At 34.6% G+C, this 16,979-nt stretch overlaps 5 protein-coding genes and 1 pseudogene across 6 annotated transcripts; 3 read left to right on the top strand and 3 right to left on the bottom strand.

The window, feature by feature from the left end:
- Positions 1-2: 2 nt before the first annotated feature.
- On the bottom strand, positions 3-2,057 carry LOC120768893 (S-adenosylmethionine decarboxylase proenzyme). Its single transcript, XM_040095646.1, has 7 exons — positions 1,939-2,057; positions 1,301-1,387; positions 1,063-1,231; positions 739-1,005; positions 586-678; positions 359-514; positions 3-291 (listed from the first exon to the last, which is right to left on the bottom strand). Exons 1-7 carry the CDS (start codon positions 2,055-2,057, stop codon positions 154-156), a joined length of 1,029 nt encoding a protein of 342 aa, XP_039951580.1. The 3' UTR covers positions 3-153.
- Positions 2,058-2,787: 730 nt separating this feature from the next.
- Positions 2,788-4,261, top strand: LOC120769072. Its single transcript, XM_040095930.1, has one exon. The coding sequence runs from the start codon at positions 2,897-2,899 to the stop codon at positions 4,106-4,108; it is 1,212 nt and encodes a 403-aa protein (XP_039951864.1). The 5' UTR covers positions 2,788-2,896; the 3' UTR covers positions 4,109-4,261.
- A 53-nt stretch (positions 4,262-4,314) lies between these two features.
- On the top strand, positions 4,315-5,681 carry LOC120769073 (phospholipid phosphatase 6). Of its 2 annotated transcripts, none has more exons than XM_040095932.1 (2): positions 4,315-4,481; positions 4,841-5,681. In XM_040095932.1, the coding sequence occupies exons 1-2, from the start codon at positions 4,479-4,481 to the stop codon at positions 5,459-5,461; spliced, it is 624 nt and encodes a 207-aa protein (XP_039951866.1). In that variant the 5' UTR covers positions 4,315-4,478; the 3' UTR covers positions 5,462-5,681. The 2 variants fall into 2 exon arrangements, with proteins under 2 accessions (XP_039951866.1, XP_039951865.1); XM_040095931.1 differs by lacking the exon at positions 4,315-4,481 and adding an exon at positions 4,591-4,726.
- A 484-nt stretch (positions 5,682-6,165) lies between these two features.
- LOC120768993 (ribonucleoside-diphosphate reductase large subunit-like) lies at positions 6,166-9,374 on the bottom strand. The gene is made up of 4 exons (XM_040095827.1): positions 9,272-9,374; positions 8,736-8,824; positions 8,453-8,630; positions 6,166-8,350 (listed from the first exon to the last, which is right to left on the bottom strand). The coding sequence occupies exons 1-4, from the start codon at positions 9,303-9,305 to the stop codon at positions 6,237-6,239; spliced, it is 2,415 nt and encodes an 804-aa protein (XP_039951761.1). The 5' UTR covers positions 9,306-9,374; the 3' UTR covers positions 6,166-6,236.
- A 2,713-nt stretch (positions 9,375-12,087) lies between these two features.
- On the top strand, positions 12,088-13,100 carry LOC120768859 (annotated as a pseudogene).
- Positions 13,101-13,442: 342 nt separating this feature from the next.
- On the bottom strand, positions 13,443-16,670 carry LOC120768053 (ribonucleoside-diphosphate reductase large subunit). The gene is made up of 4 exons (XM_040094570.1): positions 16,552-16,670; positions 15,989-16,077; positions 15,710-15,887; positions 13,443-15,608 (listed from the first exon to the last, which is right to left on the bottom strand). The coding sequence occupies exons 1-4, from the start codon at positions 16,583-16,585 to the stop codon at positions 13,495-13,497; spliced, it is 2,415 nt and encodes an 804-aa protein (XP_039950504.1). The 5' UTR covers positions 16,586-16,670; the 3' UTR covers positions 13,443-13,494.
- Positions 16,671-16,979: the final 309 nt, after the last annotated feature.

Below are 16,979 nucleotides of genomic sequence, written 5' to 3' on the forward strand. Positions count from 1 at the left end.
TATTTGTTTGTTCTATACTAATGTTTATATATAACTTTTATTTTACAATCTATTACATAATTGAACAGAAATGAGCTTACTGATGTCCTGTAATTAAAATATATTGGAGATTTTCTAGGAAGTGTACTAAGTATATATTGTTTGTCAGTAATCTCAAGGACATTGACAATATTGTGCGAACAGCAAATTGTATAATGGAAAACTGCAATACTGCATGTTCGAGCGCTTCCAGCTGGTCTTTTCCGCATATTCGAGTTCCAACTCTTTTATGGTAGCATAAGCAGGCGATGCCTAATAAAAGTTGAGCGGTAATATAAAAATTTATGGAAAATTATTATACAAGGTCACTAATACACACCTTATTTGCAAAGATGGTTACCACAAACTTGCCGGGTTTGAAAGTTTTTACCACTCGGTTTATAAGTTCGGCATAGTTATTCATGGACACATTGCTTTCAAAACTAACATAAGAAAAATTGCTTTCAGGTGTTATATGTATTGTCATATATTCTCCCTGCAATGGGTTAATTGTGTACATACGATCATTTAAGTAAATAGCGCTGTTTATTTATTATGATTTCTTACCTTGTCTGCTATGCCATTCATTGAGTAACCACACGGATCAAAAAGGAAATCATCAATTATCATATTAGGCAGTAATTTATCTATGCCTGTAGCCTATAATTAATACAAATTTATTTTAATAAAATTTTAAATGCTGTTTTCCTGTTTACCCACCTTTGTAACCTCTGCACCGGTTTCGTATTTCTCTTTCGAAAATTTGGCCATAACATCCTTGTCTAAATTTTGCATCAAAATCTCAATAGTCTGATCTGGTTCGGCATTATCGAGTTTACGTGGCCGCATCACTTCCTTCTTATACTTACTGAAAGTATATAAATACCAGCATTCTCTATTGATTGAACCTAAACAGTATGAGCGACCTTCTTCGAAGACGGTGTCAAGGTATTCGACTTCTTCACAAAAACCACGATGTGGAAAGGCCTGAAAGTGATGTGTGTTGGTAATATATGCATTGACAACCGAAATAATTACACCTACCTGCAACTCAGGACGTGAGAAATTCTTTCTGGAGTAAAATAAATCGGTTATTTCTGTGAAACCATATTGAGGCACTAGCTCCAAAAGTGGTTTCAAACTCTTCAGCAATGTTGTGGAGCCGCATGTTTTTAAAATCCAGCGCTTCTTCGAAACGAACATGCTACTTTCACTGCAATTGTGGTAGCATACAATGAATAAGTTCAGTTATACATACATATATATTTATGAAATTAATTACCTTAATACATAAGCATCTATGGCATCATTTTTGGTAAAACTAATGATTTCACATTTTACTGATTGTAGTAATGTTTCCCAGCTAGCTCTGAAATTATAAACAATTTTATAGAAATAGAAAGCATGTTCAAAATTGTGCGTGCGCCTAATAATTAAAAAAGTTTAAGGCTTGCTCAGATAATCAGCATTTTAAAAGGGCAAATTTTTGATAACCTTTTGTAAGGATTGGTACTTAGTGATAAGGGCAATACTTAAAAATGTGTATGTATGCCGGTATGTACAAAAACCAGGCATATATACAATATATTTTTAAAACTGTCGGCATATACAGCCTGTGTATCTAATAGTTTCCGTTCTTATCACCAATTGCCATCAATAATTGATTGCTGAAAATTGTAACAAAGTCTGATCTGCGGAACCGGAACGACACCGTTTTATATCCGGCCAATATTCGGCTAAGTTACTGCGATAGTGGAGTAACATACGCATAAGCTTCAGAATGTCTCAATAGCTGATACCAAATTTATACATATTTTGCTGATAATTACTCACTGCACTAATAACTATTGTGCTATTTATCACATAAATGTAAGTATCAATGTTACCACTCTTACACTTCCAATCAAATATAAACACTACCTGGGTATTTTCCTCAAATCACATTCGTCGTTATCATCATCTTCGAACCAAATTTCCAAAAGCTTTTCTACTCCCTCGAAGAAGTATACAGAGGGTTCCGCCACTATTCCATTCAACATTTTTTCAAATATTACTCTAATGTGCTACACGCTCGAAACAAAAGTGTGGAGCTTGTATTAAATTTAAGAAAATCACAGATAACACAAAACATATGTAAACACCTAAACACAACAGGTTTGTTCCCTAAGGGCTAACTATCACCAGCAAGCAAGAGCGTAAGAATCAAAGAGAGCTGCAAGTTTCTGCTTGTGAAATTTATCTTATATTATATTGTATATGTAAAAAACCGATGTTTAACCCATTTGCATTGAATTTGTCTATTTTCATTGTTTGAATGATGAAAACTCTATTCATTAATTTTTAAGTGTTGATATGAAGTGAATGTGAAAAATTAATTTCCTTCTTGTTCTTCGTGAAAGCTAATAGATACTAGAAGTTTTAAAACAAACCTAATGTACCAAAGAAGTTGCCATATGTATTTAAAATTGGTATGAACAGGTTTATTTTTAAATTGTAAATAATTTTATGAATTTGGGTTAAATAAATTTTATGTTCAATATACATACCTACAATAAACTTTTGAGTTTTTAAAAGCTTCAATAGTTTTTTTTATAGAAGCTTTTTATTACATCGACCGATCGCTATAACTTTAACGAATTGGCGTTGGATTTAACAACGTCCGGCAGGCGCATTAACAAATTCTGGAAAATACCGTATACGATATGAAGGAAAACGAATGATCTGGAATGTCCCTCCAATGGCGTTGAAAATTCAGGTGTCCGTTACATTAATTAATTGTCAATTAGCACACAATTTTTAATTTTGAAATTTTGTGTAATCTTTTCGTGGTTGTGGAGTTAATTGTTAAGTCAAAAGTGTGGTAAAGTAAGGTTTATACATGCCTAGACTTCTTGATTTAAGCGTAAGGCAATTAAAAAAGGAATTGGAAGCAAGACAATTGCTAACGAAAGGGAGCAAATCGAAATTGCAGGCGCGACTATTACAATCAATGGAGGCCCGTGGGGAAAATAGCGAAAAGTATCAGTTTTCCGATGTGGTATCCAAAAATGACAACGAATTACAGGCTTTAGCAGTTTTTGACAATGAGACTCGTACCGCGGTTTCTATGGGAATGACCACTTTATTGTCTGCAATAGCGGGGGTACAAGAGAGTTTGATACAAAATACCACACAAGTTGATGATATACAACAACGTTTCGCAGATGATATAGTTAAAAATTCCGCGCAATTGAAGGAACATGTGCAGGATAGTGCAACGCTATTGGAAGAACGTATACAGCAAAATGCATTGGTAATGGGAGAACGTGCCTATGCTGACTTGGCTAAGTGGCGTTTAAATTTATCTGTGCACCTAAAGAAAATGGAAGAAAGGCTATTACACATCGAAGCGATCAATGGACAACTGAGTGCAAGACAAGAAAAATTAGAACGTGATTGGCAGAAAAGTCATCCGAAGGTTGAAAATGAAATCCAAGCTACTGATAGAAATGCGGAAAGGCACCACATAAACGTTTGTAGGAATGAAATACTTGACAATAATCTACCAAAAGTCGTTGACACTTTTCACACAACTCCACCAACATTCGATGAAACGATGCCTATTTCAATTTTCAAACTACAATTTGAAATGTCTGTAAAGCTTAATAAATGGAACGATGTGGAGAAGTTAGCTGCATTGGTTTTAGCTATTAAAGGCCCTGCTACCGCGATCCTGCAAACCTTCACGAATATAACGAATCTTAATTATGAAGCTGTTATGGCTGAGTTGGAAAGAAAATATGGTAGTGAGCACTGGCGACAAATAAACAATATGCAACTAGTTAATCGCGTGCAGAAACCTAATGAGACAATACTAGATTATGCCAACGATATTGAACGCCTTAGCAATTTAACGTACGCTAATGGTTCCAAGGATTTACTTGAAACAACTAAGATTCAGAGTTTTATAAGAGGATTACGTGATTATGAAATAAAACTAGCAATGTATTCCATGCCAAAGTCAACGTTTATCGAAACACTATCGTACGCAATAACACGAACGGTGGCGTTAGACCTAGCTGGACCGAAGCTTAATTGCAATGATAATTAATATTCCAATTTAGAGAGAATATATTGACACCTATAATGGTCACTGCTATTGTAAATGAAACCCAATTTGCCTTAATAATAATCGCAACTGTGAATAATGTTGTATACTCCATTTTAATAGCACAATGAGAAAAACAAAAGATAAAATTAAGTATATAACTTTTTTTTCATTTCTTAATTATTGGAAGGGTCAGTTTAAACGTTTTGACAAACAAAAAATATCTTAAATTTTATAAGTTAACCAACACTACACAAACTTATTTTGATTCATTATGACCACCCTATGCGCCTACACTTGATTAAATATTTGCAACAATTAGTAATAACAAAGGTGCAAAATATACGTGTAAATTGAACAAAATTAATTTATAATGGTAGGTGAATTTTTGGAAAAAATGTGTATATTTCGTTACATTATTATTGTTTTATATTAGCATGAATTAAATACAGATTTGACACTCCTTTCCTACATGATTCGTTGCTTTAAACTTTGGTGCCTTATTCGTTGAGTAATATCCAGTAAGCACTTGTAATTGCTAGGTGTGGAATGACTTTTGATTGTTTTTATATGTTCATGATTAATATATACCAGCTGTGAAGAAAATGTAGTATGATTTTGGTAAGAGCACAGTCTTCCTTAAGATATCGGTAAATTAGTTTTAGGTAGATTTTTTATTTTAAATAATTATATTTTCTGCAAACTCAAATACCTATCTACACTTATCTCTTTCAGGGAACCAAGGAACGTTCCGGCGTACTCGGCGAAGTGCTTAAACTAGATGTGTTATGGACAAAAAAATTAGTAACATTTGTATTCCAATATATACCATTTACCAAATTACGGCTACATTGCAAATGTTTGGAGATATCATGCAACGGCATTGCTTGGTTGGCTGGCTGGTTAGCATTTATTTGGATAGCTGATAGCAAATCACTTTACCAAATGCAGTTAAATCTGCTATTTGGACTAATATTAGATATTATCATAATTGCGGTGTTGAAAGCAATCTTTCGACGTCGGCGACCAGCAGTGTGTACAGATATGCTCACCTTGGGACCTGATAAATTTAGTTTTCCTTCAGGTCATGCGTCCAGATCGGCGTTTATATTCATGTTTTTCACAATGCTAAATCCAGTTTCAGAAATATTATGGATGCCCATATTTTCGTGGACACTAAGTGTGTGTTTGTCAAGAGTTTTACTCAGCCGGCATTATATATTAGATGTACTTGGCGGTATGGGTGTTGGTATTGTTGAAGCGCTTATTGTTGGTCTACTGTGGATTGGTGAAAATGCTGCCTCAAACATTATTAATTATGTCACGAATGATTATTTGCCCGGTGGAGAAGAATAAAAATTATTTTTTTTTTTTTTGTATTGTATTAAAAAGTTGTATATTTGTTAAGCAAAACGTTAGCCAAAATAAAAATTGATGTGACTCATTAACAAACTAAGCATAGGAGTATGAAGTGTACTCTGTGCAATGAGATAAAAGACACGACAATTTTGTGATAAATATGCTAACACTTAAGATTTTGTATTGTATTAATAAAAAAATAAATGTTTTAAAACTATAACAAGCATTTAAGTATCCTGAATAACAGGAATACCGTACAATGTGCGTATAAAAATGCTTCGTAATGCCCGTCTGTCTGTATGAATGTACGCGAACTAGACTCGGTTTTTGAGACATCGATCTGAAATTTGGCACATGTGCTTTTCTCACTAAGAAGCTACTCGCCACCCCAATAGCTGCTATACAAACTAACCGTGCAAAATTAAGTTTTTGTGAGGAAAACTTTTTTATTTGATAAGATATCATCAGCAAAAATGGCACGGAAAACGGTACAATCTCCGGAATGGAAACTTTTTTTATTTGGGAAGGGTATTGTAGCTTCAGTGCTATCGAACATTAAGTTTTTCATGAATTGTTTGAAAGGGACATTATCGAAAATTTAAATTATTTTCGAAAGTTTTAAAAATATAGATTTTGTTTTTTATGACTATAGATTTCAAATTAGGCTGTATTTATTAAAGTTCATGCAAACATTTCAAAACACCTCTTACACAAAGCAAAAAACTGCTATTTAATAACTTACACTTAACACTAAATTTTTATTTCAAATAATTTATGAGCCGCACGACATACAGGCATCTTTGCTTTCCAGTGAGCAAACCATATCCGCCAGATTTCGGCTGCGATTTGGTGAACCAACTTCATCTACCAAAGGCTGAGTTTTAATTTCACCATTCGTCTCCTTGCGGCCTTTATCCACAGTAAATTGTATAGCATTTGCAGCTGGTTTCGTACGCAAATAATACATGCCAGTCTTGAGACCTGCCTTCCAGCCGTAGAAATGTATAGAAGTGAGCTTACCATAGTTGGGCTCAGCCACGTGTATGTTGAACGACTGACTCTGATCGATGAATGCACCACGATCTGCAGCCATTTTGATCGATGTTTTCACGGAAATCTCCCAAACTGTTTTGTATAGATCGCGTATGTGCTGTGGTATGCATTCAATATTTTGTATGGATCCGCGACTGGTTATAATATTATTCTTCATATCATCATCCCACAAACCCAACTCGGTTAGATCGCGTAACAAGTGATGATTTACAACTTGAAATTCACCCGAAAGCACACGACGTGTATAAATATTGGAAGTGTACGGTTCAAATGACTCATTGTTGCCCATAATTTGTGCTGTTGAAGCAGTTGGCATGGGCGCAAGCAGCAAAGAGTTGCGGACACCATGTTGCTTTATTTTCTCCTTCAATTCGGTCCAATTCCAAAGATCAGTTGGTGTTTTATCCCACATGTCATACTGTAGAATACCCTTACTAACGGGTGAACCTTTATACGTTTCATAGGTGCCATAGTTTTCAGCTAATTCGCAACTGGCTTCCAAGGCGCCATAGTAAATAGTTTCGAATATTTGCTGATTCAAACGGAATGCTTCTTCACTTTCGTATGGGTAACGCATTAGAATTAAAGCGTCGGCAAAACCTTGTATGCCAATACCAATGGGACGATGTCTGAAATTCGATTTCCTTGCCTCCGGCAAGGGATAATGATTAATGTCTATGATTTTATTCAGATTACGTGTAACGGTCTTTGTGACTTCTTTGAGGCGCTTAAAGTCATACGTTTTCTCGGGTGTGACAAATATATTCAAGGCGATCGAAGCCAAGTTGCACACAGCTACCTCATCGGGTGCCGAATATTCCACAATTTCGGTACATAAATTACTACATTTAATTGTGCCAACATTCTGTTGATTACTCTTTCGATTACAAGCATCTTTATACAACATGTATGGTGTGCCGGTCTCCACTTGCGATTCAATAATGCTAAACCAAAGACTTTGTGCTTTTATTTTCTTATTGGCACGTCCTTCCTGTTCATATTTCAGATATAACTTTTCGAACTCTTCACCCCATACTTCATGTAAACCGGGACACTTGTGTGGACACATTAGCGACCAGTCTTCATCGGCTTCTACACGTTTCATAAATAGATCAGGAATCCACAAGGCATAGAACAAATCTCTGGCGCGATGCTCTTCTTTACCAGTGTTTTTCTTCAATTCCAAAAATTCGAAAATATCAGCATGCCATGGTTCGAGGTAGATGGCAAAGGCGCCGGGCCGTTTACCGCACCCTTGATCCACATAGCGTGCTATATTATTGAACACTCGCAACATAGGCACCAAACCATTTGATGTGCTATTTGTACCCACAATTGCAGTGCCTTTTGCACGTATGCAATGTACGTTCAGACCAATACCGCCAGCAGATTTGGAAATCAATGCACATTGATGTGCAGATGTGAAAATACCATCAATGGAATCGTCCACCATGGTCAGTAGAAAGCATGATGACAATTGCGGCTGCTTAGTGGCAGCAGCGAAAAGCGTTGGAGAAGCATGTGTAAAATAACGTTCGGAAAGCAAGTTGTAAGTTTCGATTGCTGCATCGATGTCTTCGCCATGTATACCGATGGCAACACGCATTAACATATGCTGTGGTCGCTCAACAATTTTGCCGTTCAATTTTAGCAAATAGGAACGTTCAAGCGTTTTAAAACCAAAATAATTATAACCAAAATCGCGGGCATAAATAATGGCAGAGTTTAAGCAATCAGCATTCTGCTTTACGACATTATAATGAAAGTCCGATATTATAGGAGTTGGTAATCCCGTTTCGTCGCTCACGTGGAAATAGAGCGCACTTATAACATCTAATTAGGAAAATGTGAATATTTACGTTATTCATGCAACCATAGTTGAGTTTTTTAAGCTTTATTCAACTTTGTTGGAAAAAAATTTGTGAAAACACTTACCGGAAAATACTTTTTTAGTATTTTTATGCAAATTTGATATAGCTATGCGAGCAGCCAACGTTGCATAGTCGGCATGTTGTGTTGTAAGACTTGCCGCTATTTCAGCAGCCAAGTTATCAAGCTCTTGGGTGGTGACCCCACAATACAAGCCATTTATAACCTTTGACGTGATGGCCACCTTTTAGGAGTAATTAAAAGGTTGTTAGCTCTTTCTATGTATCGTTGTTTGAAAATATAACATATGTATGTATGTATATGTATAATACATGTCAATTTTATTTACCGGATCCACGAAATCCATATTGAGGCCATAGCAGAGTTTCTCAACACGAGAATTGATTTTATCGCTGTGTATATCTTCTTTACGCCCATCTGTACAAAATTAATAACTATATTTAAATTCTAAAATTTTATAGAAATTAAAGTTATAATAAGTTTTTGCAAATGGAAATTATGCTATTGCCGGCTAATTACCCGAACTGATACATAAGTATGTACTTATGTATGTATATAAAATCATGTTCTATATATCGTACATGTCCAGACATGTCGTGCACAAAGCACCTATGTACATATTTCACAACTTGTATATATGTATGTATGTACGTATTATAAGATTTTGTTAAAAAATAAAATAATGACTGCCATGGGATAATTAATGTAAAACCGTTAAACCTATCATAGAATAGGCTAATTTAACGCTCTTCTTAGACAAAGTAACCATAAGCATGATGTACATTTTCTTAGAAATTAAATTTGCAATACCTGCCCACATTTTAAACAAAATAACCATTAAAATAGTCATTAAGCTAAACTTACCTCTTTTAATTACATATAATATTGGTGATTTCATTTTAAACAAACTATTTTAGACAATTTACAGGAACCAATAAGACTGCAAAATGCGGCAAATTCCGCAAGTAGAATGTTGCTAAAACGCGCCAAAAATACTTTTGAAGTTGGCATACCACGGTATATACAGCAGAGACCGTTTATCATAGAGAAGGTTCCCGTTTCAAATATCGTAACTTTTCGAAGGGGTACTCGGCAGAGATGAGGGAGTCTTCCCACAGACAAATTATAAGCGTGTTTCAACACGAAAATAGCAGAATTGAGCATTTTCACTGTTAAATGAGAAAATTAAGGCTAATTCCAATGTATACAAATTTACGCCTACAGATTTGTTTGCTTATATTTGATCCGTATATACATATTTGGTATCAAAGCATATACTTAGTACATAAGTATGTACATATGTATGTTAAAACTTACCTATGTACATATTTCATGATGATTCCATAAAATCAGGAGCGGGCATATTAGCCCTCGGCCACGAGTGCACATTTTTAGGGCTAGGTGAGGAAATCATCGCGGGCAAAGATGAAGAGGGAAGTGAGAGCAACGTATTATACCACTCCACGCATACTTATATAGGAAGTTGCACTGTGGGTAATAACTGTAAATTTGCCTAACAATTTTAATTTTATTTATAATTACTATAAATTTATACAATCTAAGACAAATAATAAAAAGTTTAATAAATATTTTATTTTAGTAATCATTTTTTTAATATGTCTTTATAACAGCATTTAATTTAGTTTATTTGATATAATAAATTATATGTTTGGTTTAATCTCATTTGCTATAGCTACACGCATTATTGTACCAAAATTTAAATCAGATAACCTACTTCTTATTTTATGTTTGTTTAATTTCATTATTGAAAAAAATTGTTCACAAGTGTAGGTACTTCCAAACATAGATATAATTTTCGAAGACGAAAGTTTCAAACCAGGTTATTTCTTTAAACTTCCTTATAAAAAGTAATTTCAGTAATAACTTCAGTTTATGAACCACTGTTTCTTCCAACACATATGACCAAATGAATCTTATGAAAGCGCAATGTAAATGATTATGTGCTGAACACAATGACCGCGACAGACTGCAAACTACATCTGTCAAATATTAAAATACACACGTTTTTATGGACACTGTTATTTTAACAGCTGCACGACTACACGACTGCAGGCCGACAGTTATCGTTCTCGCTAACTTCAATATATTCTTATATTTGCCAACGACAGTAGAACGACAGAAGGGTTGACAGTAGAATTGAAGGTAGAGAGATGAGGTAGAGTGGTGATGCCACTAACATGTAAAATGTAAAATTATTCACAGAGCTCTAACAAACTTGACGTTATTTTACAAATAAAAGCATAAAATAGCTCTATTATGGCTCTATTATATCATTTGTAATAACAATTGAAAATTTAAAACAAATAAATTTATCTATTTACTTATGTTTTGCTTAAAAAATTTCTCTTTGAACAAAATATTAACATTTCATTGAAGTGCAAGGTATTAGTATGGCCACAACGAAATTGTGTACATGCAAAATGGTCAACTGCGTTGTCTTGTGTACATGCCGGCCATTGTTATGTTGCTGCCTTCTCACAAATGTACATGCAGTAGGATTCACAACGCCATTTTCAGTTCACTGTCGTGCTGCTGCAGTCTGTCGCGGTCATTGTGTTCAGCACATTAGCCAACAGCACTTCCATCGCCCACTTACCATAGAATTTCCAACGATTTGGGGTTTTCCCCGTATAAACGAGTCAGCAGCCTCTCACAACGCAGGGTTGCCAATCTCGATATACTGTAGTAATTATAAGAAATGTCTTCAATATGTTTGAAATTTTCTTAAACTAATTCAAAATTAGGGTCGAATGCTATTATTTATAAGTATATAAACTATTTTGAATAGTTTAATTTCAGTTTTGATATTTTATATTATGAAAAAATAATTAAAAACTTAGATGTGTGCAAAACTACATATACGTCAGCGATAATGGTATGCCCAACTTATTCCAGTGTGAGAGCGCCTCAAAATAAGTGTTTTTTGTAACATTTTCCATTATGGCCAGATCGAACAAAATAAGAATATTTGGGCATTTCAAATTAAAACACCCAACATTTATTACGATTGCAAATTATTATATATTGGACTTTTAATATATGACGAAACTACTTAAATCCTTTTTTATGATTTTATGGTATATTAAAACAACTGACTTTTGATCTTTCAATACTTAATAAGGTGAATTAAGCCTGTTAGTTCTCAATTAATAAATGTTTTTAATTAATTGTAATTGAAAATTAATTCTATTATGCATCAAATTACAAAACATTTCATGAAATATATTTAAATTTCGCGATCTTAAACGGCGGCAACAAATTCCTCCGTTCACATATATTTTTGCTATAATTTCAATCTGGCCGTTCCAGTCATTCCAATTGCAAAATCTACCCAATCCAGTAAATTGTCACAGTTCGGTAGGTGAGCGGCTCTCTCATTTCCAGTGACAGGAGAGTTGGGGATCTCTTTATCTCTGATTTCCAGTGACAGGAGAGTTGGGGATCACTTTTTTCCTGTTTCCAACAATTAGTAATAACAAAGGTCAAAATATACGTGTAAATTATACAATATTAATTTATAATGGTAGGTGAATTTTTGGAAAAAGTTTGTATTTCATTACATTATTATTGTTTTATATTAGCATTAATTAAATACATGTTTGACACTCCTTTCCTACGTGATTAGTTGTTTTAAACGTTGGTGCCATATTCGTTGAGTAATGTCAATCCAACACTTGGAATTGCTAGATGTGGGAATGTCTTTTGATTGTCTTTATATGTTAATTTATAATATATGTATATTAGATGAGAAGAAAATGTAGCACGATTTTGTTCAGAACAGAGTTTTCCTTAAGATACCGGTAAATCAGTTTTAGATAGATGTTATAGTTGTACTGTTTATTAGTCTAATGGGAAAAGTAATTTGAAAGCAAATGTTGCCTACATTCGAGTAATTTTCTAATAATTTTAAATAATTATATTTTCTGCAAACACAAATACCTATCTACACTTATCTCTTCTAGGGGACCAAGGAACGTTCCGGCGTACTCGGCGTACTTCTTAAACTAGATGTGTTATGTACCAAAACATTAGTTACATTTGTATTCCTGTTTATACCATTTAGCAAATTACGGCTACATTTCAAATATTTGGAGTTATCATGCAACGGCAATGTTTGGTTGGCTGGCTGGTTAGCATTTTTTTGGATAGCTGATAGCAAATCACTTTGCGAAATGCAGTTAACACTGCTATTTGGTCTAATATTAGATATTATCATAATTGCTGTGTTGAAAGCAAAGTTTCGACGTCGGCGACCAAGAGTGTGTTCAGATATGCTCACCTTGGGATCTGATAAATTTAGTTTTCCTTCAGGCCATGCGTCCAGATCGACATTTATATTCATGTTTTTCACAATGCTAAATCCAGTTTCAGAGGGATTATGGAAGCCCATATTTTTGTGGACACTAAGTGTGTGTTTGTTAAGAATTTTACTCAGACGGAATTATATATTAGATGTACTTGGCGGTGTCGGTGTTGGTATTGTTGAAGCGCTTATTGTTGGCTTGAAGTGGTGAAAATACTGCCTCAAATATTATTAATTATGTCACGAATGATTATTTTAAAGTGTACTCTGTGCAATTAGAGAAAAGACACAACAGTTTTGTGGTAAATATGCTAATACCTAAGATTTTGAATTGTATTAATTAAAAGTAAATATGATTTAAAAATTAAACAACCTTTTTTATATCTTGAATGGGAGGAAACGTTGGAGATCGTATGTGTATATACATATAAATGATTGGTGATGGTCGTCTTCCTGAATGAACGTGAATTAAATTCAGTCAAAGATATCAGCTTCAGTACCACCAAAGATTAAGTTTTTCATGATTTGTTTGAAATGGACACTATCGAAAATTTAAATTATTTTCGTCTTAAAAATATGGTGTTTGTTGCTTATGACTACAGATTACAAATAAGGCTGTATTTACTAAAATTTCTGTAAACAACAAAGCAAACAACTGCTATTTAATAACTTACACTTAACACTAAATTTTTATTTCGAAACTTTTAAAACATTTCATTTCAATACAAACATAATATTATTTTATAATCATAAGAAAAATAATTTATGAACCGCAAGACATACAGGCATCTTTATTTTCCAGTGAGCAAACCATATCCGCCAGATTTTGACTGCGATTTGGTGAACTAGCTTCATCTATCGGAGGCTGAGCTTTAATTTCACCATTCGTCTCCTTGCGGCCTTTATCCACAGTAAATTGTATAGCATTTGCAGCTGGTTTCGTACGCAAATAATACATGCCAGTCTTGAGACCTGCCTTCCAGCCGTAGAAATGTATAGAAGTGAGCTTACCATAGTTGGGCTCAGCCACGTGTATGTTGAACGACTGACTCTGATCGATGAATGCACCACGATCTGCAGCCATTTTGATCGATGTTTTCACGGAAATCTCCCAAACAGTTTTGTATAGATCGCGTATGTGCTGTGGTATGGATTCAATATTTTGTATGGATCCGCGACTGGTTATAATATTATTCTTCATATCATCATCCCACAGACCCAACTCGGTTAGATCGCGTAACAAGTGATGATTTACAACTTGAAATTCACCCGAAAGCACACGACGTGTATAAATATTGGAAGTGTACGGTTCAAATGACTCATTGTTGCCCATAATTTGTGCTGTTGAAGCAGTTGGCATGGGCGCAAGCAGCAAAGAGTTGCGGACACCATGTTGCTTTATTTTCTCCTTCAATTCGGTCCAATTCCAAAGATCAGTTGGTGTTTTATCCCACATGTCATACTGTAGAATACCCTTACTAACGGGTGAACCTTTATACGTTTCATAGGTGCCATAGTTTTCAGCTAATTCGCAACTGGCTTCCAAGGCACCATAGTAAATAGTTTCGAATATTTGCTGATTCAAACGGAATGCTTCTTCACTTTCGTATGGATAACGCATTAGAATTAAAGCGTCGGCAAAACCTTGTATGCCAATACCAATGGGACGATGTCTGAAATTCGATTTCCTTGCCTCCGGCAAGGGATAATGATTAATGTCTATGATTTTATTCAGATTACGTGTAACGGTCTTTGTGACTTCTTTGAGGCGCTTAAAGTCATACGTTTTCTCGGGTGTGACAAACATATTCAAGGCGATCGAAGCCAAGTTGCACACAGCTACCTCATCGGGTGACGAATATTCCACAATTTCGGTACATAAATTACTACACTTAATTGTGCCAACATTCTGTTGATTACTCTTTCGATTACAAGCATCTTTATACAACATGTATGGTGTGCCGGTCTCCACTTGCGATTCAATAATGCTAAACCAAAGACTTTGTGCTTTTATTTTCTTATTGGCACGTCCTTCCTGTTCATATTTCAGATATAACTTTTCGAACTCTTCACCCCATACTTCATGTAAACCGGGACACTTGTGTGGACACATTAGCGACCAGTCTTCATCGGCTTCTACACGTTTCATAAATAGATCAGGTATCCATAAGGCATAGAACAAATCTCTGGCGCGATGCTCTTCTTTGCCAGTGTTTTTTTTCAAATCCAAAAATTCGAAAATATCAGCATGCCATGGTTCCAGGTAGATGGCAAATGCACCTGGTCGTTTACCGCCACCTTGATCCACATAACGTGCTACATTATTGAACACTCGCAACATAGGCACCAAACCATTTGATGTGCCATTTGTACCTGCAATTGCAGTGCCTTTTGCACGTATGCAATGTACGTTCAGACCAATACCGCCAGCAGATTTGGAAATCAATGCACATTGATGTGCAGATGTGAAAATACCATCGATGGAATCGTCCACCATGGTCAGTAGAAAGCATGATGACAATTGCGGCTGCTTAGTGGCAGCAGCGAATAGCGTTGGAGAAGCATGTGTAAAATAACGTTCGGAAAGCAAGTTGTAAGTTTCGATTGCTGCATCGATGTCTTCGCCATGTATACCGATGGCAACACGCATTAACATATGCTGTGGTCGCTCAACAATTTTGCCGTTCAATTTTAGCAAATAGGAACGTTCAAGCGTTTTAAAACCAAAATAATTATAACCAAAATCGCGGTCATAAATGATGGCAGAGTTCAAGCGATCAGCATGCTGCTTTACAACATTATAATGAAAGTCCGATATTATAGGAGTTGGTTTTCCCGTTTCGTCGCTCACGTGGAAATAGAGCGCACTTATAACATCTAATTAGGAAAATGTGAATATTTACGTTATTCATGCAACCATAGTTGAGTTTTTTAAGCTTTATTCAACTTTATGAAAAACAATTTGTGAAAACACTTACCGGAAAATACTTTTTTAGTTTCTTTATGCAAATTTGATATAGCTATGCGAGCAGCCAACGTTGCATAGTCGGCATGTTGTGTTGTAAGACTTGCCGCTATTTCAGCAGCCAAGTTATCAAGCTCTTGGGTGGTGACCCCACAATACAAGCCATTTATAACCTTTAACGTGATGGCCACCTTTTAGGAGTAATTAAAAGGTTGTTAGCTCTTTCTATGTACCGTTGTTTGAAAATATAACATATGTGTGGATATGTATAATACATGTCAATTTTATTTACCGGATCCACGAAATCCATATTGAGGCCATAGCAGAGCTTTTGAACACGAGAAGTGATTTTATCGAAGTGTATATCTTCTTTACGCCCATCTGTAGAAAATTAATGACTAATTAAATTCTACAATTTTTTAGAAATTAAAGTTATAAGTTTTGCAAATAGCAATTAAGCTATTGCCGGCTAATTACCCTAACTGTTAAAATGCAATACATAAAGAGCTACATATGTATGTATATACATACATACATATATAAAATCATGTTCTATACTTACATCGTACATGTCCAGACATGTCATACACAAAGCACCTATTTCACAACTTGAATTTACATACTTATGTGTACATATATTATAAGATTTTGTTAAAAAATAAAATAATAATTACTATATGTATATTTATGTAAAACTGTTAAATCTATCATTCCATAAAGTATAGGATAATTTAAAGCTCTTCTTAGACAAAGTAACCATAGGCATGATGCACATTTTCTTAGAAATTAAATTTGCAATACCTGCCCACATTTTTAACAAAATAACCATTAAAATAATCATAAAGTTAAACTTACCTCTTTTAATTACATATAATTTTGGTGATTTCATTTTAAACAAATTATTTTAGACAATTTACAGGAACCAATAAGACTGCAAAATGCGGCAAATTCCGCAAGTATAATGTTGCTAAAACGCGCCAAAAATACTTTTGAAGTTGGCATACTTTTTCAATTGGCAAATAGCTTGAGCGAAACAGAACAGGGAGCCATTCCCCATTTATTTAACAAAATAACAAGACGCAGCTGAAACTACAAACCATGACGCTTAAAATTTAATATAATATTATACTAAATAACATATAACATATTTCTACTTAATAGTGTTTAAAAACAATAAATATTTTTGTGCAAAACTGATATACAAGGCAATATAACAGGGTGTGGGTGAACCAAAAACGGTTGCAAGTTAAAAATAGCGCAACTATAAAGTTGGCCTCTCTATG

Source organism: Bactrocera tryoni, chromosome 2, assembly GCF_016617805.1.
Source record: "Bactrocera tryoni isolate S06 chromosome 2, CSIRO_BtryS06_freeze2, whole genome shotgun sequence".
Classification (NCBI taxonomy): Eukaryota; Metazoa; Arthropoda; class Insecta; order Diptera; family Tephritidae; genus Bactrocera; species Bactrocera tryoni.